General features: G+C 53.2%; 3 protein-coding genes across 5 annotated transcripts in view; all 3 read right to left on the reverse strand.

Moving 5' to 3' along the window:
- The window catches only part of LOC138727290 (protocadherin gamma-C5-like), a 218,939-nt gene that overhangs the window by 37,135 nt on the left and 155,985 nt on the right, over nucleotides 1-25,819 (reverse strand). Inside the window, exon 1 of one of the 3 annotated variants that reach the window (XM_069869620.1) lies at nucleotides 83-2,758. The exons of the other annotated variants lie outside the window; for them this stretch is intronic. Coding sequence (XP_069725721.1) covers nucleotides 83-2,515 — 2,433 coding nt within the window. The 5' untranslated portion in view covers nucleotides 2,516-2,758. Of the gene's footprint in view, nucleotides 1-82; nucleotides 2,759-25,819 lie in introns of those variants that run through there. 3 annotated transcript variants of the gene reach the window in all.
- LOC138727080 (protocadherin gamma-A5-like) lies at nucleotides 17,388-19,923 on the reverse strand. Its single transcript, XM_069869241.1, has one exon. It carries the CDS (start codon nucleotides 19,905-19,907, stop codon nucleotides 17,388-17,390), a length of 2,520 nt encoding a protein of 839 aa, XP_069725342.1. The 5' UTR covers nucleotides 19,908-19,923.
- LOC138727194 (protocadherin gamma-A10-like) overlaps nucleotides 19,963-25,819 on the reverse strand; it is a 34,511-nt gene continuing 28,654 nt past the window's right edge. Inside the window, exons 3-4 of the mRNA XM_069869486.1 lie at nucleotides 20,823-21,438; nucleotides 19,963-20,204 (exon numbers count right to left, since the gene is read on the reverse strand). Coding sequence (XP_069725587.1) covers nucleotides 19,963-20,204; nucleotides 20,823-21,438 — 858 coding nt within the window. The remainder of the gene's footprint in view (nucleotides 20,205-20,822; nucleotides 21,439-25,819) is intronic.

Genomic DNA, 25,819 nt, shown 5'->3' on the forward strand with positions numbered 1-25,819 from the left:
CCCCTGCTACCATATGCATACGGCGCAAAAGAACCATGGTTCTGCCCAGCACCGAGAAATGCCAAGGAAGGAGCTACATTACCTCAGCAGGCGTGGGGAGCCGGCTGGCAGTGCCCACGATCTGGTGGTACATCCCTGGCTCACCATTCCTCATGGTGCTTTGGCGGCTCCCCAGGGGGCTGGAAGTGAAGGGCTTTTTACACAGCAGATCACTCTGGCGAGAGTCTGTGGTAAGATAGACCTGGTGGTAGAAGTTGGGTGGCATGAAGCCGCCCCGCACAGCATCAATATGGTGGAAGGGCCCTGGTGTCCTGTACTGGGTGCTCCTGGAGCTGCTTAACAGCTCCTTTGATTGCCTCCACTTGTAGCACTTGAAGATGCCCACTGACACCATGGAGATGAAGAAAGCTGCTGACACCAAAATCACAGCCAGGATGAGATAGAAGGTCACATGCCTCCTGGGATCGCTGGTGGGTGCCATGTCAGTGAGGTCAGTGAGCACCTCCTTGACCATCTCGGCCACAGAGATGGAGACAGTGGCACTGGCAGACAGCACGGGCTCCCCATGGTCTTTCAGCAGGATGACTAGCGTGTGCTCAGGAGGGTCATCCTCCCGGAGCTGGCGGGCTGTGAAAATCTCCCCACTGTGCAGCCCAACTGAGAAAAGGCTGGGGTCAGTGGCCTGCAACAGCATGTAGGAGATCCAGGCATTGTACCCTGAATCTGCATCCACTGCCACCACCTTTGTGACCATTTGCCCAGCAGCAGTGCCTGGTGCCACCACATTGGTATAGGTGGCAGTGGTATTGGAGTGAGGGTACAGCACAGTTGGGGCATTGTCATTGAAGTCAGTGACAAACACACTGACTGAGACATTAGTGGCCAGAGGCGGAGAGCCTCCATCCTGGACCTGCACCATCATGTTGAACTCCATCCGGTCCTCGTGGTCCAGGGAAGTGAGCAAGTAGAGGGTGCCATTGTCCCGGTTGATGGAGAAGAGATGGCCTACAGTGAGGTCACCCTGCAAGAGGGTATAGGAGAGATGGGCATTGCGACCAAGGTCTGGGTCTGTGGCGCTCACGTTAAGGATGGGAATGCCTGGCGCATTGTTCTCCAGCACATAGACATCGTAGGAGTCTTGGGAAGCCTTGGGCGCATTGTCGTTGACATCTGACACCTGCACCAGAATGTGTTTTACTGCAGACAAGGACGGTGAGCCTGAGTCACTCGCTGTGATGGTGATGTTGTACTCTGATGCCTTTTCCCGGTCCAGGGTTGCTTTTGTTTTCAAGGTGTAGTAATTTTTGAGGGAGGAGCTGAGCATGAACGGGATCCCAGGGGAGATGATGCAGTTCACCAGACCATTGTCATGGGAGTCCAAGTCCGTTACACTCAGCAGAGCTACGACTGTCCCTGGGGCTGCATCTTCAGGCACAGGGCTGTACACGGAAGTCACTGTTATCTCTGGAGTGTTGTCATTCACATCCACAACTTCCACCAGCACTTTGCAATGAGCCACGCCAGGAGCGGCACCCTTGTCTTTAGCCTGTAAGTAAATCTCGTACAGCTTTGTTTCCTCATAGTCCAGCTGCCCCTTGACCCTCAAATCCCCTGTGGCTGAATCCAGAGCAAAGAGTTCTCGTACCTTGGCAGGTGTGTGGCTGCTGAAGGAATAGACGATGTCTCCATTGGGCCCATCATCCAGATCATACGCGCTGATCCTGGCGATCAAGGTACCGCTAGGTGTGTTCTCCCTCACGTTTGCCTTGTAGGTAGACTGGTTGAAGACAGGGGCATTATCGTTGGCATCCAGCACGTCAATGTGGATCTGCACTTGGGCTGAGCGTGGCGGGCTGCCTCCATCCAGCGCAGTCAACACCAAGTGCAGCTCCCGTTGCTCCTCCCTGTCCAGCTCCTTCTCTAGCACCAGCTCCGCATACTTGCTGCCGTCCACCCTCGTTTGCACGTCGAGCGCAAAGTGCGGGTTGGCGCTGAGCTGGTAGGCCTGCAAAGAGTTAACCCCGACATCGGGATCTTGCGCGCTCTCTAGCGGGAAGCGCGCTCCGGCTGCCACCGACTCGCTGATTTCCAGCCTCGCCTGGCTGCTGGGAAAAACCGGGTCGTTGTCATTGATGTCCTGGATCTCCACAGCGCCGCTGTACAGCTCTAGCGGGTTTTCCACCACGATTTCGAAGCTGAGGGAGCAGGGAGAGAGCGCTCCGCACAGCTCCTCCCGGTCGATTCGCTCGCTCACCAGCAGCGCCCCGCTCGTCAGATCCACCCCGAAGTATTTCTTGCTGCCGCCGGACACCACCCGCAGCCGCCGGCCCGGCAGCCGCCCGAGGTCCAGCGCCAGGTCGGCTACCACATTCCCCACCGCCGAGCCTCTCCGCGCCTCCTCGGGGATCGCATAGCGAATCGCCGCGGAAACCCAGTGGGAAACGCCGAACAAAAGCCAGAGGCTCAGTACCTGCCCCGTCGTCACCCCGCGGCTCCTCACAGCGACGCCGTTCATCGCACAGGACGCTCCCCGCTTCGTTCCCCCTCCAGCCCCGGCTAGAAATCCTCAGCTCGTCCCGGCATTCCCGCTGCCCAGCGCGCCCCGGGAAGCGGCGTCCGGCGGGGAGCCGGGCATTGCTCTGCGGGCTCAGCCGTGACTCACTCTCAGACTCGCTCTCTGAGAGACCGTCTGCGCCTCATCCCGGCTCCGAGCGGGGCCGGGCCGCCGGGTTCCCCCCCGCTCCATCATTGGCCGACAGCGGCACGCAGAGTCCCGGCCAATAACTGCACGGAGAGAGGGAATTCCAGAGCCCGGGAGCCGGGACGCCGCCCCCGAGGGCCGCCGGGGGGCAGCGTCGCCCACCCCGGCAGATCCCAAAGGGATCGGCACAGCCGGGCGAAAAACCCCGTTAACCGGGACAACCCGGCTGGAAGAGCCCCGGCGGGGGCGCATGGGACCCGTTGAGGGGGGGGGGGGGGCAGGATGACACCAAAGGGGGTGACATAGAAACAGGCTGGAGGGAGGGGGATCCCCCAGGGAAACTTCGTTGGAAATAAGGCAGAAGGAGCAAGAAGGGGAGGTTGAGGAGAGGAGGGACACTGACTCTCCCCAGCGCCCTGCGTCCCTCGGGATGCCGGTCCTCCCACCCAAGTGCTTGGACAGACCCTTCCCGACAAGGAACGAGAGGGAATGGCCCCAGGTTGCGCCAGGGCATGTTCAGATTAGACATCAGGAAAAATTTCTTCACCAAAAGACTTATCAGGCACCGGCAGAGGCTGCCCAGGGAGGTGGTGGAGTCACCATCCCTGGAGGTGTTTAAAAGACGGGTGCTCAAAAGATGAAGTGCTTAGGGATCTGATTTAGTAGTGGACAGGTAGGGTTGGACTTTTCCAACCAAGAGATTCTAGGATATCCTGACACCCTCCGGCGTGGCGACATCGCGCCTCTATGTGCCACCCAAGTGGAGTCGCCAGCAAAATGACGCAGGTTTTGGTGCTGCCGAATTGTGAGCAGCTTCGCTGGCTTCCCAGGAGCATCGCCCCTCCCTCTCCCCACCGCTACCAGTGTCCCAGCAGGCACCCTCCCCGACAAATCTCGGTTTAACACGCCCTCCTGCTCTCGCCACCTCCCAGTTTCCTCCACGGTACCTGTTTCCACCAGCCAGACACAAGGAAATCACGGTCTGCGTGACGTGCTGGTTCGCCGAGAGCAGGAGCGGCTTCTGTTCCCGTGAGACAACAGCCCCGCAGGTCACAGTACCGCACAGACCACAGCACCGGCAGCGCCTGGGTGAGAAACAGGCGGTTCCTGCGCTGCCTGCTGGTTTTTGGGGTTGCCGTCAACACCACCTTGTGATACGTCGGGTTTTCCGACCTTTCCAACGCCCATATGGATAAAACAAGCGCAATTTCCGCGCTCCCTCTCCATCACCCGCCCAGCTGCTCAGCTGTTGCGGTGCAATGGGAATGGGCCAAGGAAGGGAGAGCCAGGAGCCCTGTGAAAACGCAGCTGTAGCCGAAAAACACGGCGTTCAGGTGTCTTTCCACAGCCGAGCATGGGAAGGTAGGGAGGGTAGGGATGGAGATAACTGGGGAGGAAACAGGAGTGGAAATGAGCGCCCAGGCGTTCATTTGCTTATCGAGAGAAACGACGAGGCTCCCCATGCCCTGCCGAACTGGTTCAGAAATGTGGCGACTAATTATGTTACCCCTCTGCTTGTCGTGGCTGAGCGCATTGTGGAAGGGGTTGCAAATGACCGACACGACACTCTCCACATCGACAAGAACCTCGGTTCTGGCTACGGATCCTCGCCCTGCGCAGCTCTGCCACCTGCCGTAAGCACACGGGATCCACCCAGAAGAGAGTGAAGAGGCTCAAATATCAGTCGGCAGAGTCTTCCACTCGATACGCTCAGCTATTTCCTTTCCTATCGAATAATCGTTACCGAGGGATAAACCTTATTAGCACTGTTTACCAGTCTTATCACCAGTCCACAGAATGAGATAAAAGCACAGCGCTGATAAAATCCATCGCTAGTCACTTAACGTATTTTAATATAATTTAATTCTGGAGAAATTTAAAGACGGAGAAGGAAAACAATATGGTTTTACTCACCGCAAATGCATCCTGCAGGTAAGTACGAAGGATTCTGGAGCGCTTCTGTAACAGCCCGTGCCTGCAGGCTCACAGTGATGAGAGCACATTTCTTTTCTCATACTCCCTTATGCAACCAAATCCCAGTTACCTTTCTCTTTTACATTTAATCTAAAAAGAAAATCCACAGCTCTCTTCGAGACAAATCTTTAAACTTATTTCAGCCACTTATTTTCTCTGAAATAACCTCTGGATCTTTCTTCCAGCCACTGCCTATGTCGTGTCTTTCCTAAACTCTGTTTACTGAGCAGTTTCTCTAATGTGCATATTGCGATTCTGAAGGAGATTCTCAATATACAGCTACACACTTGACACACGTTGAGAATACCTTGTCTGCTTAATCCCAGCACTGGCAGGAGGGCCAAGCAGCAGAAAGCTGAGCACAGTGAAGAGACCTCAAGAAAGGCACAGAACACTGAACATTTCCATCTCCCGTATTTCGACTGATAAGGAGACATTACATCTCCTCCACTTTGATGAGAAGCCTGAATATTGAAGGCGATGCTTCAGAGCTCCTGAAAGCACCATTTGCAGGAAGAGGAGTGGAAATGTGCAACAGCTAAGGGGAAAGGCGCAAACCCTTGTATCAGGAATTACTTTTGGGACGGGGTCAAGTCAAAGCCCAGCCAGAGCCACTCACTCTAGAGCTATTCTAGCTCTGCTGGGGCTCCAGGGGAGCCTGTGGCAGCAGCGGGCCAAACGCACTCTCTGCTTGGCTCCGGGATAGGACTTAGAGCGAGGCACCAGCTGTGACACCCCAGAGGGAGGGGAAACGTTAAGCTTCCTCTTGAGGGGTGCAGAGTACGAAACGAAACGAGATGGAAGGGGAAACAGAGGACAAAGCCACTGCCTTCACTGAGTGAACACGCTGGGATAGATCATACATCGTTATCACAGGGAAGTGCTTAAATCTGTCGGAGACAACAAAGGAAGCAGTCATTAGAACAAGACAAAAGTGTAGTCTCAGCTTCGGACCCCACGACACTTTGGCCCCTGCTCCACCCCACGTCCACCCCACGCCCCGCCGACTCGGTGAAACTCACACCCGGAGTCGGACAGACAGACAGCAGTACTGACAGCATAGAGTAGCTCCTCGGGGCACAGCCAACAATTCCAGGGTGAGACTAGGCAGATACAAAGGGAATAGTCAAGATCTCACACACACACCCCCACACACACCCACCCACACACCCTACCCCCAAGACACTGAGCACCGCCCCCGGTTGAGCCCTGCCGGCTTCCCACCTATCCCCGACAGTAAAACAGAGAAAGAAGATTCACAAAAGTCCGCAGAGAGCGGCCCCAGGACAGAAGCTCACCTGTGCCAAGTTCCCTGGACTAGAAGAGTCCTTCCCGGAGGGAGTCCCTGAGGCGGGATCCGCGGCCAGGAGACAGTCAGACGGCGCTGCCGTCCCAGGTCTCAGAAACGTGAAGTGCTTCTGGCCCGACTCGGAGGCTAAACAAACCTCGTAGGAGAAAGGTAAGGTCAGAGTGCTGCTGCAGTAGTTATACGGTGCTTTTGAGCCCAGACTGGAATACAGTTCCTTATCAGAAGTTATGAAAACGGGAGGGCTCCTCGATCGTCGGCATTTAAAGAACATTGTCAAAGCGATTGTCAAAACGAACAACAAAGACACGGCAGCGAGCGCCACAACGAGAATGAGGTTCAGATCAGATGTCAGCTGGGGGACAGCGTTACCGTCGCTCAGCTCCGGCAGCGCCTCCCGCAAGCTCTCGGCCAGCACCACGTGCAGCGCGGCCGTGGCCGACAGCGCCGGCCGCCCGTGGTCCTTCACCACGGCCACCAGCCGCTGCTTCGCCGCGTCCCGCTCCGACACGGCCCGCGCCGTGCGCACCTCGCCGCTGCGCAGCCCCACGCGGAACAGCGCCGGCTCCGCCTCCTGCACCAGCTCGTACGACAGCCACGTCTTTTGTCGTTCACGTCCGCCACCTCCAGCCGCAGCGACGCGCGGCTCCACAGCGACGGCGCGCCCCGCTCCCTGGCCACCACCGTCACGCCGTGCTCGCCCGCCCGCTCCCGGTCCAGCGGCAGCGACGTCACCACGTTGTACGACCCGCCCGACGACGGCACCAGCGACACCGGCGCCTGGCCCGACAGCTCGCACCACACCTGACCGTTCTCCCCGGAGTCCCGGTCCTTCACGTTCAGCGCGGCCACCACCATGCCCACCGGAGCGTCCTCGGGCACCGGGCTCGACACCGACAACACCGAAATTTCGGGGGCATTGTCGTTCACGTCCAGCACCTCCACCTCGCAGTGCGCCACCAGACCGCCTCCATCCCTCGCCTCCACCAGCAGCGCGTAGTCTCGCGTGTCCTCAAAGTCCAGCGCTTCCCGCAGCGTGATCGTCCCGCTCTCCGCATCCAGCACGAACTTCTGAAGCACCTTAGACGACATCTCCCCGAAGCCGTAGGCGATGCGCGCGTTGGTGCCCGCGTCGGCGTCGGCGTCGGCGTCGGAGACGTTGAGCAGCGCCGAGCCCCGCGGCGCGTCCTCCCGCAGGCTGGCGCGGTACCGCTCCTGCGCGACCACGGGCGCGTTGTCGCTGGCGTCGGTGACGTCGATGCAGAGCTGGGCGGTGCCGCTCCGCCGCCGCCCGGCACCACAAGCCCAGCAGCAAGGCGGCCAGCAGCGCTCGCCCCGCTGCTCGCCGCCGCCTCTGCCCGCTCGCCACGCTCGCCGCGCTGCTCCCTCCCTCGCAGCCTCTCGCCGCCCCGAGCGCAGGGGCCGCCGCAGGACAGCGAGCTCGGCGCCGCTTCTCGCCGCTGCTGCCCGCGCCGCTGCCGCTCGGGACGGCGCCGGGAGAGCCCCCAGCCCGCGGGGGCAGACGCTGCGGCGGCTGCGGCGCCTCGGACAACAGCGGCACCCGCAGGCGGCACCGCAGCCGCGCTCCGCTCCCTGCGCTCCTCTCCGCAGTCTCGGCAGCTGCCGGGAGTCGGCGACATCGGCCACCGAAGAGCGGATTCCTCCTTAGCTCGGCCGGTTTGCTCGCACCCGCCGAAAGGCGAACCAAGCAGCTCGGCTCGGCACTGGAAACGGAGAATCCGGACGGGAAACGCGTTACCGAGCGGCGGGGAGAGCGCAGCCTTTGTGCCGCAAAGCACAGGTGAGTGCGGGTGAGTACGAGCGGCTTACACTGTGCAGGGCGGGTCTGACATATTCCAACAGCTTCTGCTATCGCTGCGGGTTGCTCTGTTGTTTCATTTCTTTGAGCTCGGAAAAGCAGCAGCTCTGCTAGGGAGACGCTGCTGTACAAAGGAAGCACCAAAGTCGTCATTTCATTGGAGGAGTGTCCTGGAATATCCATTTCAATCTACATCCTGCTCAGAATGACTGAGAGTGGCAGACCACAACGAACCCTATTGTCTACAACAACCGAATCTCTATATGCTCCTGGTCTCGATCTTCAGATCACAAAGACCATCACAACCTCTGGCTCTATTACTTGGCAAACAGACTTTCTCCTCCTACCCCAAACTGCTTCCTTCAGTGAATCGAGTAAGTAAGTAGAGATCTAAAAGCATTGGATGGACAGCTAAGAGGTACCCATGCACCCAGGATAATTCAGTTAACCATTACGTTATTCTGATAACTGCAAAGAGCAGTGCTATACTCCTCCGTCAGCTACCTTTCCCAGGGCAGCGAGACACTTGCAGAAAAAAAGACGGCAAACGAAGTCACGAGTAGAAAAGTCAGAGGGGAACAGGGGGGAAGGAATTTCCCTTGACACAAACACAGCGACTTACACAGAACAATGCAGTCACGGCTTGGCCTGAAAATGGACAGGGTAAAAGCCTCTTGAGTGCAACGACTATGAAGAAAAGATCCTCCTCACTGCCTGTTTGTACGATAACACCGCCTCTCAGCAACACTCACGGGAAATCGCCCAGTGCAAGACTCTGCAGCCAAACCCTGGTTCAGCACCATGGACAGGGCAGGGCACGTTAGGACCCCTGAATCGATGCAAGATCCACAGAGACCACGAGAGCGGAAACTACAGGTACAGCAGGTGTTCCTAAAGCTCTTATTGCTACAGAAGACGCTGTGGATGAATAATGTGCCTATTCACAGGGTGCTGGCGATAGCTCAGTACCCGCTTATGCCACACTCACTACTCCCTCTAAAGACACAAAGGTGCAGATTACAGCACTCAGTTTATCCTTCACAAGCTTTTTCCTTTGTGGCAGTTATTAGCAAATGATCACTTGGCCACAAAGTCGCTGTGAGAACAGGCCTCTCCTTTCCAACAGTACCATTCTCACAAAGATGCAGCCTCACTCTGCTTCACATGGAGAGCAAGACAGGAGGGGACACTACACATACTTCTTAGGTATTTACACAGAATCTTGCCCTTCCTCAACGTCTGTGACCGCATTACTGAGGAACTTCTTACATGCATATCAATTCAGACAACTGCAGCGCTCACGGGGCCTGGGCTGCTCGGCGTGTACAGGGCTAGGCCTGCCGCTGGGGCTTTACACCCATGGCAAGAGGGAAGCACACGGAATCTGCCCACTGCGACTCCAAGAGTGCTGGATCCCGAGAGTGCTCACGCAGTCTTCCAGAGAATTCACAGAGATGTGAATTCTACCTACACCAGGCTTTAATCATCTCTCCCTACCAAAACCACAACAGCGATGTAACCTCACATCTCCTGCCTTCCACAAAAACTGCAGGAACACCAAGAGGCAATAACACCCAATGCATGGCTAAACCAAGTTATGACATTTCTTAAATCAAACCAACATACAAAGAAATCAGAGATAAAAATCAGACCAGGAATGCAAGGAACCATTAAAAGAGAAATTATTGTCAGAGAAACTCACCTCAAAGTCTTCTCAGTCTTCACTGCAGCTGTTGAGGTACCAGTGTACCTACAAATCACTGAGAGGAATTGTGACCCTAAGGCCTTCCTCTGGCCTACTTAGTAAGGATTTCACTTTAAGAAACAGCCATCAGCTCTCATCAGTTTTTCTACGTAGCCTGCTCATGAAGCCATAAGTGTAAACACCTTCTCAGAGGCCTCTTTCTCAAACCAAGTCCTCTTCGGCTGCTTTCAGGTGGCTGAGAGCTTCCCAACTGAAGTGTTTCATGGCAAACAACACTCACAGTTTCCAAGGCAAAAGTACTGACCAGAAATGGCAAAAAGGAACAACGACCTTGCAGGAAACAACGGACTGAAACAAAATCTATGAAGCAATTCTATATCACAATGTTTCAAGGAGATTAACATGGATAAAGGAGATTTCACACAGGGGCAATAAGCCATTCTACTCAGGCATCATTGTACTATATACACAATTATTTTGCAAATATTTTATTTTTGGAGGACTTCCTCTGAATTTATGGCCAAGGAAACCAGGATCACAGCAGAAATGCCATAGGCCTTAGCATCAGACTTGAGATCAAATCATTCCTCAGCCAAAACCACTTAAAACCTCCTATTTTCCTAGCTCAAAGCCAGCCTCTCACCTTCCTTGCTCTGCATTCACCGCCTTTAGTTGCACCACACGTACAACATCCAGTAATTTGTCCATTTGCAATCCTCAGGTTCATTCTTGTAAATTCAGTGATGTTTTAGGGAAACAGAAGCACACCAAAGGCTTTGTTTTGGCAGCTGAATACCTCCAAGTTATGGATGGAAACTGCTCCCCCAGCCCAACAATTACAACACATCTTTTAATGGCTTAAGCAATACCAGCCACAAGGCCCAGATTTAGAACTGGTCACAAAACTGATTAATTAATTAATCAATACAACTGGCAAAAATGGGAACCTGGCAGAAGCTTAACATTTCAGATTGTGTCAGCTGGAGAATGTGCTCAAGAAAGGCATCTGTTTGGGAAGAAGTCCACAGGAAACACACACACGAGCTCACACCAAAGACCACAGTCACAGATCCTCAATGTAACCTCTTTGGACAATGCAGCAGGGGAAATACATTGAACCACAACTACGGGTCTCATAGAAAAATGAGGACAAACAGAACCTTTTCAAAAGCCGTCTTGTAGTATTTTCAAATTATACCCCAGCAAACCTTTCCACCTGGCCTGTCTCTGAGCAGACAGGTTTTCTTCACCTTGCCCAAAAATTATGAAATAGGAATGTGACCTCTGAAGAAAGACATTTATGAAGGAAAAGTTGCAACACACAACTTCTCCTTATCTGAAAACAAGGATCACCACATGGATGCATGCAAGGAGATTTTTCTTTTCTTAACAGGAATTGAAAGACATGTACAATGTTCACAAGACATAAGCAATGTGCAGGTCTGATAAATACACAGTCCTCAAAGGATCAACTCAAAGATACCATTGTTTTTCTTCAGCACATTGAGCAACTTGGAAAATACATGATGTGAAAATCCTAATGTAAAGTTCACATCTTTGATCAATAACGATCATTCACTGGAAACATCATCCAACAGGAATGCAAAACGATGAACCCACAGCTTGGCCAGCTGAAGTCTGAGAAGTGTGAGCACAGAATCATAGAATAGTTAGGATTGGGAGGGACCTTAAAGATCGTCTAGTTCCAACCCCCCTGTCCTGGGCAGGGAAATGCCACTAGATCAGGTTACCCAAGGCCCCATCCAACCTGGACTTAAAAACCTCCAGGGATGGGGCATCAACAACCTCCCTTGGTAGCCTGTTCCAGTGTCTCACTACTGTCATGGTGAAGAAATTCTTCCTAATATCTAATCTAAAGCTGCACTTCTCCAGTTTATACCCATTCCTCCTTTTCCTATCACCACAAGCCTTTATGAATTGTCCCTCTCCAGCTTTCTTGTAGGCTCCTTTCAGGTCCTGGAAGGCCACTCTAAGATCACCTCATAGCCTTCTCTTCACCAGGCTGAACAAGCCCAACCCTCTCAGCCTGTCCTCATATGGAAGGTGTTCCAGCCCTCAGATTATCCTTGTAGCCCTCCTCTGGACCCACTCCAACAGCTCCAACTCCTTCTTAGGTTGAGGATTCCAGAACTGGACACCGTACTCCAGATGAGGTCTCACAAGAGAGGAATAGAAGGGTAGAATCACTTCCCTCAACCTGCTGGCCGTGCTGCTTTTGATGCAGCCCAGGATATGGTTGGCCTTCTGGGCTATGAGCACATACTGCTGGCTCATGTCAAGTTTCTCATCAACCACCACCCCCAAGTCCTTCTTGCCAGCCAGCTCTAAATCACATCATGTACTGAAAATGGGGATTGCCCCTACCCAGGTGCAGGACTTTGCACTTGGCCTTGTTGAACCTCATGAGGTACTCACAGCCCCACTTCTCCAGCCTGTCCAGGTCCCTCTGGATTACATCCCATCCTTCTGACGGGGCAACCACATCACTCAGCTCAGTGTCATATACAAACCTGCTGAGGGTGCACTCAATCTTGCTGTCAATATCATTGATGAAGATATCAAACAGCACTGGTCCCAGTACAGACCCCTGAGGGACACCACTAGTCACAGAACTCCATCTGGACTTTAAGCCATTGACCACTACTCTCTGAATACAACACTCCAAGCAGTTTCTTATCCACCGTGCCATCCACCCATCAATTCAATAGCTCCCCAATTTAGAGAGAAGGATGCGCGATGTGATGCTGGGTACAGTTAAAGCATCTCCTTGAATCACGAGGAACATTCAGCAGTAAATATTTGGGGAGTATAATGAAGATACTCAGCTGCTCATAAGAAAATCGAGTGGGAATTGTAAGAGCAAGAAATTACTGTAGAGCCAGGGAAGACTTGAAGAGCTTTTAGCATTGTCAGGTCTTTTCAATTCTGCTGGGACACAGAATCTGTAGTTGGGATGAACAATAAGAACTTTTATGTCATCTCCTTGAGTTACAGTGAACAAACTGAAGAAAACATTTCTGAAAGAAAGGGAACCCCAAATTTCCAAGAAACTGAAGAAAAAAATTCTGATAGAAAGGGAACCCCAAACTTCCAGGAAAGAAAGGCATCTCTGGGAACCGCCCCTGCACTCAGAGGGCTGAATCAGACGTGACCATTCCATTGAGGACCCTGAGATTGAGCTGTACATCATGACAACAAAAAAGGCAGGAACTAGAAACCTACAGAACCTACAGAAATGAATGGATCAGATGCAATAATACGTCTAGGCCATATACATTGAGCAGAAGGAATTGAAACGGCATGAAACCACAACCGTGGGCCTAGTGGATGAACCATGATGAGCATCATCTTCTATGATCCCCCCACACTGGCAGAGCTTCTCTGAGTCCTCTCCAGCCCTATACAACTTCCAGGTTTGCTTCTGATCATCGTAACTGCAAAAACATATCACGACAGCAAAATGCACAACGACCACACCAAGCAGTCTCTCACCAGCATTGTAGGAAGAAATAGAAGGATTGTAAAGCACATGAATGATAACTGTCTGAACTAAAAGAGGAGCACTCATTCCACTGACACTGCATAATATGAAACCATCAGCACCATCAGCTTTAGTGGAATTCCTTCTCCTATTCTACCACAGGCACTGTTCCACGGAGGTGTGATTTCTGTGGATATCAGATTTTATTTTCTCTCCCTACCAAAACCAGAACACTAATATAGCCTCATATCTCCTGATGTCCACAAATACTGCAAGAAGAGCAAGAGGTAATAACACACAACACATGGCTAAACAAAGATATGACATTCCTTATAACTACATCACAACACATAAAAATAAGAGAGAAACATCGGACCAGGAATACAAGGCACCATAAAAAGAGAAATTATTGTCAGAGAAACTCACTGGGAAGTCTTCTCTATCTTCACTGCAGGTGTTGAAGTTCATCTCCAGAGTACCTGCAAATCACTGAGCTTACAAGTACATGTGCAACCCTCAACTCTTCCTCTGGAGTACACAGTAAGTATGTCATTTCAAGAAACAGCTGCCAGCTCTCATCAATTTTTCTTACTGTGTGGCCTGCTCATCAAGCTGCAAGTGTAAACACCTTCTACCAGAGGCCTCTTTCTCAAGCCAAGTCACCTCAGACTGCTTCCAGGCAGCTGAGAGCTTGCCCAGGGAAGTGAGTATTTGCTGCAAAACAACAATCCCAGTTTCAAAGGCAAAAGCACTGTCCAGAGATGGGGAAAAGGCATGATGAGTTTCCAGGAAACAAAGCATCAGGCTTGAAATGAAACTATTGCTCAGCCAAAACCAACTATTGTCCTTGTTCAAAGCCAGACTCTCACCCTCCTTCCCTGTATTCATAGACTTCAGTCACATTCAGTGACCTTTTAGGGAAACAGGAGTCTATCAAAGTCTCCGTGTTGGCAGCTGAACACCTTCAAGCTATGGATGGAAGTTGCTTCCCCAGCCCAACAATTCCAAGACATCTCTTCATGGTTTGAGTGTTACCAGCCACAAAGCAGACCAGCTTCAGACCATATAGATAATGGGAAACTGGCAAAAGTGAAGGAACTGGAGCTTAACATATTAGATTGTGTCAGGTAAGGAACATACACAAGAAAGGTACCAGGCTGGGAAAAAGGCCATGGGAGATACTCAGAATTGCTCATACACCAAAGACCACATCCACAGCTCCTCAATGTAATCTCTCCGGACAATATAACAGGGACAAGGCATAGAACCACAGATGTAGGCCTCGTAGAACAACTAGGACAAACAGAACATTTAAACCTATCTTGTAGTCACTTCAAATTATACCACAGCAGTTTCATCTGGCTTGTCTCTAGACAAAAATTTTTTTGGCCTTGCCCAAATATTACACAATGCCTCTGAATGGAATGTTGCACATATAATTTCTCATTATCTCAGAGCAAGGATCACAACACAGCTGCATGCAAAGAGATTTCTCTGCTCGTAACAAGAATTCAAAGACTCGTAGTATGTTCTCAAGGCCACAACTGATGTACAACATTGGTAAAGGCTCAGTCATCAAAGAATCATCTCAAAGACAGCATTGTCTTTCTTTGGCACATGGCGCAGTTTGGATGATACATGATGTGCAAATCTTAATCTGAAGTGTGCACCAATGCTCAATAAGGACCATTCATGGCAAATGTCTCTCAACAGGAAAGCAAATCGATGAACACGCAACTTGGCAATTTGGGAGCTGTGTGTTGTGATATCCCAAACTAGGACTTCTTCAGAGTCCTTTTCTGTAGTCCAGCATTGAAGGCTGGTGTAAAGTCAGACTCTGTTTATCTATTTGCCTTAAACATTTTGCCTGAGGACTACCCACTTGTGGCACCAGCTTGTCTGTGGTGCCGAGGTTCAGTGGCGGGGCAGAGCAGGAGCAGGCACAGCTCTCCCTCACTTGGGTGAAGTTGGGCCCCAGAGGTGGCTTTGGTTGGGGGAGGGGATGCAGCCGTTGCTGCTGCCCCCGCTACCCCCCATCCTGCTGGCTTCTGGGGCCTGCCAAAAAGACACAGGCTGATGGGGGTCAGACTGGCCTTAGAAAAGGACTCTCAAGGAACCAGGGGAGCAGTCTCACTCTCACTTCCATGCTCGCTCTTACTCACACACTTCGATCGAACCAGCCTGGACCACGCGGCCTGGACCATGTGTTCAGCGAGATCATCTGCTGCCTTCGATGTGGGGATTTCTTTTCTTCTCTCTCTTTCTCTCTCTCTCCCCCCCATTTCCTTATGGTGTGCGTGTTGAATCGGATCCTAGGGACCTGGGTTGTTTTTGGGGATTCATTTATGTAACTTTGGGTGGTTGCACACCCCATGTCTTTGTTGTGCACCCTGGCATGTTGGTGTGTTTAAGCTTGCTGGAGCCAGAAATAAATACTGTTTCGATATTTACACTGGGAGTGACCTTATTGGCCTCCGGTTCGCCACACAGGTAAACGAATCCAATTCCACCCCAGTCAGGGCTGGACACGAGCATGTGGCTCATGGGTCTGGGTTGTCACAGCTGGGAAGTAACAGAACACGGAACATGTCTCTACCAGTATCTTCCCACACACAGCAGACTAAGGACTCCCATCTAAGCCTTCACAGACTGCATGCTTCACATTCACCTTCATGATCAGCAGACAGAATCTGCTCAAACAGAATCTGCAAAGACAACTTCTCCTAAGCAGGTGTAACATTTGGCTTCTCACCATGTGCACGTGTCAAGCAAGAGCATTTCATCCAGTGACATTCATGAAAAAACACCTGAGAGTCTTGCAGCGCATGTCCCAAAGCTCCCATTATGACATCTGTCATAAGAACATAACTAAAATGATACATAAAAACATCACAACAACCTGCAAACACAGAGGAAGAACATCCCAGTACAGCTGGAGTAATATTTCTATGGCCCAACTTCTTTGGGAAGCAGAAACTCACATTGACTGATCCTGCAAGTGGACACTGATCAGGGAGAAGAAGAAAACACATCACCTGGGTTCTTCACCTGGGTTCACATGAAGAACTCTCAGGACACTCTTCCCCATTCCTTCAAGGCTTGCATGATGTTCTTTGACCTTCAGAATTTGCAAGCACCTGACCTCAAACAGCCAGTTCAGCAGGCCATTTCACTTCATCATTTGCAGACAGATTTCATCAAAAGGAAAGCTACAAAAACTACAAGCCCTGCCAAAATGTAAGTCTAGCCAGCAGCAGCCCCATATCTTATACATCCCGCTCCAGCTCGAACACCGGGCAAGGATCCTCAGTAATGCAGTGCTAAACAAGACTTTGCCTCCTTCGTAAACCAGCCTCCCATGCTAGAGACAAAAAGGGGAGGGAAAAGTGCAGGGGAGCGGCAGAGGGCAGCGTGGCGGGCTAAGGAGGAGTAAAAGGAAAAGAAGAGAACCCTTCCAACGAGAACCAGTTTGAAATGAATAGTGCTCGGTTATACCACACTCGCTACTTTCTAAATAAATAAAAAACCACTGAAGACAGCGCTCATTTTCTCCTTCACAAACTTCTTATTAGCAAATTATCACCCTGGTCACCACAGGGGAGCGGCAGCAACCTCTCATTGCATGATACTACAGTCAGACAGAGACTAGAGAAAGGAGTAAACATAACCCTTTGTTCATTCAACAGCCCCTCGAAAACGGTTCCCACGGTTCTCCAAACCTTCACAACTCCTCCAGAAGACAACAAGTCAAGGAACTAGAATGCTAACCCAGGATCCCCACGTCACCTGCCTCGAGCGATAGGCAGCCTCCCCACGCAGGAGATAGAAGGCAGCCGCGAAATGGCAGAGGATCTAAGATCAATTCCTGATAGGCACGTGCGAGCGGATCATGGTACGAAACAAGCAAGAGGTCGGCATCAAAATTAGGAAGCATTAACGCGTCACGGAAAGTTATAAAGGGATCACTACCATCCGGATTCAAGTCAATCACATCCTACTTAAGCACGTTGGTTGTCTGAAAGATACCTGACTCTGCAAATAACACAAACCTACATTTCCTAATAATGAAAGATATCCATTTGTAAAACCGGAATCGCACATGTCAGAGGACTAAACGAGAAACGACCTAGAGCGCGATAAACACACCCGTCTGAATTAAACTCAGACCAACAGCAGCCCCACTTCTCCTGACACACATCGACTGTGACATTGAGCAACCTCGTCACCTGTGCGGCAGAACAGCAACAGGTGAAAACGAAATTTCTCATTATGCCGCACACGGTACTTTCTAAAGAAATAAAACACCACGAGAGACAGTGCTTAGTTTTCCCTTCACAAACATCATCAAATGTGTCTGTTATTAGGAAATAATCGCCCTGCTCACGGCAGGGCGAAGCAGCAGAGGGCACCGCGGCGGAGCCGGTCCCGGCAGGGGCTCTCACTCACCGGGGCAGCGGCGGCGGGGAAGCGGCGGGCGGCGTCAGGGTCCTCGTCGAGCAGCGGCTCGGGCTCGGCGGGCGGCGGGCGGGCCGGCAGCGTGTCGCAGGCGCTGTCGGGCGACAAGCGGAGGCGGCTCTTGCGCGAGTCGGCGGTGAGCGACACCTCGTGCGAGTAGGAGCGCAGGAAGGCGCGCACGCCGTCGAGGCCCACGAAGGGCGAGCCCGGGACGGCGCGCAAGGCGCCGCTGCCCGGCGGCGGCAGCAGCTGCGAGCGGCGCCAGCGGCGCAGGCGCAGCGCCAGCAGCAGCAGCAGGAAGGCGAGGAAGAGGCAGGAGACGGCCGCCACGGCCACCACCAGCCACCGCGTCAGGCTGCCGGCCGGCTCGCCCGGCACGGCCGCCGCCGCGCTGCCCAGCTCCCACAGCAGCTCGGCCACGCTCTCGGCCAGCACCACCGTCAGCGTGGCCGTGGCCGACAGCGCCGGCCGCCCGTGGTCCTTCACCACCACCACCAGGCTGTGCCGCGACGCGTCGCGGGCCAGCGGCGAGCGCGCCGTGCGCACCTCGCCGCTGTGCGGCCCCACGCGGAACAGCCCCGGCTCCGTCGCCTTCCACAGCTCGTACGACAGCCACGCGTTCTGCCCCGCGTCCGCGTCCACCGCCACCACCTTGGCCACCAGCGAGCCGGGCTCCCACGACCGCGACGCCAGCTCCACGCCCGACCCCGCCCAGCCCGCGCCCGGGCCCGCGCCCGCGCCCGCCGGCGGCGGGTACAGCACCTGCGGCGCGTTGTCGTTCTCGTCCGCGATCTCCAGCCGCACCGACGCGTTGCTGCTCAGCGACGGCGACCCGCCGTCCTCCGCCCGCACCCACAGCCCCACCTCGCGCACCTCCTCGTAGTCGAACGAGCGCAGCGCGTACAGCGCGCCCGTCTCCGCCTCCAGCGACACGTACGACGACAGCGCCGCGCCCCGCACGCGGCCCTCGCACAGCCGGTACCGCACGCGCGCGTTCGCGCCCCAGTCCGCGTCCCGCGCCCGCACCCGCACCAGCAGCGCGCCCGCCGCGTTGTTCTCCCGCACGCGGGCGCTGTACCGCGCCTCCGAGAACACCGGCGCGTTGTCGTTCACGTCCAGCACCCGCAGCCGCAGCACCGCGCTGCTCCACCGCGGCGGCGACCCGCCGTCCGTCGCCCGCACCGTCACGTTGTACTCCGACACCTCCTCCCGGTCCAGCTCCCGCGACGTCACCACGCGGTAGTAGTCCTCGAACGACTTCTCCAGACGGAACGGGAGTCGATCGCCAATGCTGCACCGCACCTCGCCGTTAGGTCCTGAGTCCCCGTCCCGTACGTGCAGCAGGGCCACCACCGTCCCCGCTGGGGCATCTTCGGAGATCTCAGTCAGCGATGACCGCACCGAAATCTCGGGCGCGTTGTCGTTGACGTCTGTCACTGTCATAACAACTCTCGCCGTATCCGAAAGACCGCCTCCGTCTTCTGCCTGCACCTCCAATTCATAGGAATCACCTTCCTCGAAGTCCAAACTCTGCAGCAGCGTAATTGCTCCTGTCTCAGAGTTCACTTGAAAAATCTGGGAGGCTTTCGCAGAAATCGTTTGAAACAAATATTTCACGTGCCCGTTCGTCCCCTCGTCGGGGTCGGTGGCCGTGAGGGTGACGAGGGTGGAGCCCACGGGCACGTCCTCCGGCACACGCACCGCGTACTCCGCCTGGCTGAACACGGGCGCGTTGTCGTTGGCGTCCAGCACGGCCACGCGGAGCCGCGCCGTGCCCGTCCGCGATGGCTCGCCGCCGTCCATCGCCCTCAGCACCAGCTCGTACGACGCCGCCTCCTCCCGGTCCAGCGCCTTGGCCAGCACCAGCTCGGGACGCTCAGCCCCGCCGGGACCCGCCTGCACCGACAGCGAGAAGTGATCGTCGCCGCTCAGCTCGTAGCTCTGCACGGAATTCCGTCCCAAGTCCGGGTCGTGAGCCCTGGGCAGGGGAAATCGTGACCCAGGCGATGTCGTCTCGCTCATTCTCAATTCTTTTTCTGCTTCTCGGAAGGTGGGGACGTTGTCGTTAATGTCCGTGATTTCCACTTCGATTCCATAAACCTGCATTTCTCCCTCCACTATCACCTCACAGCGCAGCACGCATTTCTCCTGCAGCCGGCACAGCTGCTCCCTGTCGATCCTCTCCGCCGTCACTAAGTGTCCCGTCTTCCCGTGCAGGGACAAATACTGCGTCCTGCCTCTGTCCAGGAGACGGACCCCGCGTTCGCGCAGCGCCGGCACCTGCAGCGCCAGATCCTTGGCCACGTCGCCCACGAAGGAGCCCTTGGGCATCTCCTCGGGCACCGAGTAGCGCAGCTGCCCCCACGCCGCCTCCCACGCCGCCCCCAGCACGCACCACAGCAGCGCTCGCTCCCGCCGGCCCCAGCGCCTCCCCGCCGCCCGCATCGCCGCCGCCGCCCCGCACACACCGCCCCGCCGCCGAGCCACAGCCCGCTCCGCCTCAGCCCTCCGGCTCCGCACCGCCGCTGCCGCCCGCTGCCGCCGGCCCCTCCGCCTCGCTGCACCGCGGCTCCGCACCGCGGGGACGCTCGCAGCCCGCCCGCCCGCCGAGCCAGCCCCCAGCCAGCCAGCGAGCCGCGCCGCAGCGGGCGGGGCTGCCTCCACCGCTCCCACCTCCCGACCGCTCCTCCTCGGTCAACAGCGGCGCCCGCAGCCTCCTCCCGGCACTGCACGCACCCAGCGCTGCCCCGCAAACACCGTAAAGCATTTATCTGATCCTTGAATCACCACGTTGGGAGGAAACCATCTCTAACTTCTTGCGTATAATATTATGAGTCGTATCCCATCAGTCCGGAATTTGAATCCCATCGGCTTTTGTAGCAGTCCGGCTTCAATGACTTTTCCCTCACCCTTTCTGTAGATCAAAATAGCACCACACGACCACATTGATCCCCCACATCCCTACCAAAAAACACCAAAGCAGCACTGGAGATCACCCCTCAAACGCAGCCTGGAGATTTACTGCATGAGTAAAGCCACCTATGAATCGCCATTTCTGTGAAGTTTAATATTTCTTCTTATTTGAAGGTGCAGAATATTAAGAGTAATTTGCGATATTGTGTAAAACCTTGCTTGAATAGCTGGTAGAAGGGCAGCGAAAGAAAACGGGCTCTGACATGCAAACCGTTACATGCACGCACACACACAAGAGCTATGGGCATCATTAACCTAAGCACCCGTAAAGAGGTGCCCTCGGCAGGTAAAGGGAACACTCACGAAGGGGGAACCATCTGTAAATTCTCCATTCATGGAGCCACATACACGTTTTCCCTCAGAGTCTGATATCGAAAAGGCATTTACACAGGAGTTTGTATCCAGCTACCAACCGCTCTTGCGCGACCACGGGCGCGTTGTCGTTGGCGTCGGTGACGTCGATGCAGAGCTGGGCGGTGCCGCTCCGCCGCGGATCGCCGCCCTCCACAGCCGCCAGCACCAGCCGCAGGCTCCGCTCCCGCTCCAGCGCTCGCCGCAGCACCAGCTCCGCGAACTTGCTGCCGTCCGGGCTCTCCTTCGCCTCCACCGCCAAGAACTCGTTCTCCTCCAGCCCGTAGCCCTGCAGCGAGTTGCTGCCCACGTCCGGGTCCTCGGCAACGCCCGAGGCAAAGCGAGCGCCAGGAGAAGTGAACTCGCTGATCTCCAGCAGCAAGGCGGCCAGCAGCGCTCGCCGCGCTCCTCCCGCCCTCGCAGCCTCTCGCCGCCCCGAGCGCAGGGGCCGCCGCAGGACAGCGAGCTCGGCGCCGCCTCTCGCCGCTGCTGCCCGCGCCGCTGCCGCTGCCGCTCGGGCCGGCGCCGGGAGAGCCCCCAGACCGCGGGGGCAGACGCTGCGGCGGCTGCGGCACCTCGGACAACGGCGGCACCCGCAGGCGGCACCGCAGCCGCGCTCCGCTCCCCGCGCTCCTCTCCGCAATCTCGGCAGCTGCCGGGAGTCGGCGACATCGGCCACCGAAGAGCGGATTCCTCCTTAGCTCGGCCGGTTTGCTCGCACCCGCCGAAAGGCGAACCAAGCAGCTCGGCTCGGCACTGGAAACGGAGAATCCGGACGGGAAACGCGTTACCGAGCGGCGAGGAGAGCGCAGCCTTTGTGCCGCAAAGCACAGGTGAGTGCGGGTGAGTACGAGCGGCTTACACTGTGCAGGGCGGGTCTGACATATTCCAACAGCTTCTGCTATCGCTGCGGGTTGCTCTGTTGTTTCCTTTCTATGAGCTCGGAAAAGCAGCAGCTCTGCTAGGGAGACGCTGTTGTACAAAGGAAGCACCAAAGTCGTCATTTCATTGGAGGAGAGTCTTGGCTATATCCATTTCAATCTACATCCTGCTCAGAATGACTGAGAGTGGGAGACCACATCGAACCCTATTGTCTACAACAGCCGAATCTCTATATGCTCCCAGTGTCGATCTTCAGATCACAAAGATCATCACAACCTCTGGCTCTATTACTTGGCAAACAGACTTTCTCGCCCCACCCCAAACTGCTTCCTTCAGGGAATCGAGTAAGTAAGTAGAGGTCTAAAAGCATTGGATGGACAGCTAAGAGGTACCCATGCACCCAGGATAATTCAGTTAACCATTACGTTATTCTGATAACTGCAAAGAGCAGTGCTATACTCCTCCGTCAGCTACCTTTCCCAGGGCAGACAGACACTTGCATAAAAAAGACGGCAAACGAAGTCACGAGTAGAAAAGTCAGAGGGGAACAGGGGGGAAGGAATTTCCCCATGACACAAACACAGCGACTTTTACTTTGCATCCACAACTCACAGAACAATGCAGGCACGGCTTGGCCTGAAAATGGACAGGGTAAAAGCCTCTTGAGTGCAACGACTGTGAAGAAAAGATCCTCCTCACTGCCTGTTTGTACGATAACACCGCCTCTCAGCAACACTCACGGGAAATCGCCCAGTGCAAGACTCTGCAGAGAAGACTCGGCAGCCAAACCCTGGTTCAGCACCATGGACAGGGCAGGGCTCGTTAGGACCCCTGAATCGCTGCAAGATCCACAGAGACCACGAGAGCGGAAACTACAGGTACAGCAGATGTTCCTAAAGCTCTTATTGCTACAGAAGACGCTGTAGATGACTAATGTGCCCATTCACAGGGTGCTGGCGATAGCTCAGTACCCGCTTATGGCACACTCACTACTCCCTCTAAAGATACAAAGGCGCAGATTACAGCACTCAGTTTATCCTTCACAAGTTTTTTCCTCGGTGGCAGTTATTAGCAAACGATCACTTGGCCACAAATTCGCTGTGAGAACAGGACTCTCCTTTCCAGCAGGACCATTCTGACAAAGAGGTAGCCTCACTCTGCTTCACATGGAGAGAAAGACAGGAGGGGACACAACACATACTTCTTAGGTATTTACACAGAATGTTGCCCTTCCTCAACGTTTGTGACCACATTACTGAGGAACGGCTTACGTGCATATCAATTTGGACAACAGCAGCACGGCAGGTGCTGTGTGTTCACTGGGCCCAGGCTGTTCAGTGGCGCTAGGGCTGTGCCCGCTGCCACGGCTTCGCTCCCGTGGCAAGCTGGAAGCTCACAAACTCTGCTCCAAGAGCGCTGGACACCGAGATGCAGTGCTCTGTAGTGTTAGAGCACCTCCTTGAGTCCAGGAGTACATTCGGCAGCAAATATTGGGGGAGTATAATCACGAAAATCAGCTCCTGTTAATAAAATCAAGGGAGAACTATACGAGTAAGAGAGGATATTAGAGCTAGGGAAGAAGGGAAGACTTAAGAGCTTCTTAGCACTGTCAGGTCTTTTTAATTCTGCTCTCCTCAACTGTCATGAGCAATAAGAAGGAACTTTTAGGTCATCTTTTATGACATCTCCTTGAGTCACACTGAATAGACTACAGCAAATATTTGTGACAGGGAAAATAAATAAAATAATATGTTCTGCTGCTTATAACACCAAGAGGGAATAACACTTCTTAGGCCAAACATTGTGCAGAAGGAAATCCAGAGGTGTGGTACTTCATTACACAATGAATGGGCTTAGGGTTAATAAGCTGGGAAATTATCATCCTTTCTTCTGTATCATCGCACAAAAGAACTCCTCTGTCTTCTCTCCAACTCCAAACACCTTCATATATGCTTGTGAGCTTCTCATAACTGGCAAAAATATATTAGAACAGTATAATGTGTCACAGTCACACCCAGAAAGGAGGTCTGATCACCATCATTCTCTGAAGGAAGTGAAAAACTCAAAGCACACAGATACTAAATGGCCAAACACTAAGAGGAGAAGTCATCCAACTCAGAATGGGTCATCAAAGCACTGGCTTAGGTGGAATCTCCTTCTCTCTTTCATCACATGCACTGTTCCATAGTGATGACACCTCTGCTAAGGTCATCTTTATATCTATTCTCTTCAAGAGCAAAGCAGGGAAACAACCAGCTGTTCTACAATCCTCCCCAAAAGAGCTTCCCCAAGTGTTCTCACGAGCCTTACACAACATACAGCTTTGCTTCTCACCCTCCTAAATGGCACAAATGTATCTCAAGAGTAAAATGCGCCATGAGAACGGAAGGATATTTGTTGCTCTGCAGCACTCTGGGAAGACATAGAAGGACTGTAAAGCACATGAATGAAAGACGACTGAACTAAAAGAGGAGCAGTCATCCCACAGAGACTTGGTAATATCAAAAAATCAGCTTAGATGGAATCTTCCCCTGTATTAGCACATGCACTGTCCCAGAGAATTCACAGAAATGTGAATTCTACCTACACCAGGCTTTAATCATCTCTCCCTACCAAAACCACAACACCGATATAACCTCATGTCTCCTGCCTTCCACAAAACCTGCAAGAACACCAAGAGGCAATAACACCCAATGCATGGCTAAACCAAGTTATGACATTTCTTAAATCAAACCAACATACACAGAAATCATAAAGAGGAAAAAATCAGACCAGGAATGCAAGGAACCATTAAAAGAGAAATTATTGTCCAGAGAAACTCACCTCAAAGTCTTCTCAGTCTTGACTGTAGTGGTTGAGGTACCAGAGTACCTACAAATCACTGAGAAGAATTGTGACCCTAAAGCCTTCCTCTGGCCTACTTAGTAAGGATTTCACTTTAAGAAACAGCCATCAGCTCTCATCAGTTTTTCTACGTAGCCTGCTCATGAAGCCATAAGTGTAAACACCTTCTCAGAGGCCTCTTTTTCAAGCCAAGTCCTCTTTGGCTGCTTTCAGGTGGCTGAGAGCTTGCCAACGGAAGCATTTCATGGTAAACAACACTCACAGTTTCAAAGACAAAATACTGACCAGAAATGGCAAAAAGGAACAACAACCTTGCAGGAAACAAAGGACTGAAACAAAATCTATGAAGCAACTCTACATCACAATGTTTCAAGGAGATAAACATGGATAAAGGAGATTTCACACAGGAACGATAAGCCTTTATACTCAGGCATTGTTGTTCTACATAGACAATTATTTTGCAAATACTTTATTTTTGGAGGACTTCCTCTGTATATATGGACAAGGAAACCAGGATCACAGCAGAAATGCCACAGGCCTTAGCATCAGACTTGAGATCAAATCATTCCTCAGCCAAAACCACCTCAAACCTCCTATTTTCCTAGCTCAAAGACAGCCTCTCACCTTCCTTCCTCTGCATACACCCTCTTTAGTTGCACCACATGTACAACATCCAGTAATTTGTCCATTTGTCGTCCACAGGTTCAAGCTTGTAAATTCAGTGATGTTTTAGGGAAACAGAAGCACACCAAAGGCTTTGTTTTGGCAGCTGAATACCTTCAAGTTATGGATGGAAACTGCTCCCCCAGCCCAACAATTACAACACATCTTTTAATGGCTTAAGGAATACCAGCCACAATAAGGCCCAGATTTAGAACTGGACAAAATTAATTAATTAATTAATCAATCAATCAATACAACTGGCAAAAATGGGAACCTGGCAGAAGCTTAACATTTCAGATTGTGTCAGCTGGAGAAGGTGCTCAAGAAAGGTATCTGTTTGGGAAGAAGTCCACAGGAAACACACACACGAGCTCACACCAAAGACCTCAGTCACAGATCTTCAATGTAACCTCTTTGGACAATGCAGCAGGGGAAATGTATTGAACCACAACTGCGGGTCTCAGAAAAATGAGGACAAACAGAACCTTTAAACCCATCTTGTAGTCATTTCAAATTATACCCCAGCAAATTTTTCACCTGGCCTGTCTCTGAGCAGACAGGTTTTCTTCACCTTGCCCAAAAATTATGCAACAGGAATGCGACCTCTGAAGAAAGACATTTATGAAGGAAAAGATGCAACACAC

This window comes from Phaenicophaeus curvirostris, chromosome 15, assembly GCF_032191515.1.
Source record: "Phaenicophaeus curvirostris isolate KB17595 chromosome 15, BPBGC_Pcur_1.0, whole genome shotgun sequence".
In the NCBI taxonomy this organism is placed as follows: domain Eukaryota; kingdom Metazoa; phylum Chordata; class Aves; order Cuculiformes; family Cuculidae; genus Phaenicophaeus; species Phaenicophaeus curvirostris.

Bases quoted from the DNA above. Each gene is read 5' to 3' on its own strand.
- LOC138727080 (XM_069869241.1), bottom strand. From the start codon at position 19,907: ATGCGGGCGGCGGGGAGGCGCTGGGGCCGGCGGGAGCGAGCGCTGCTG.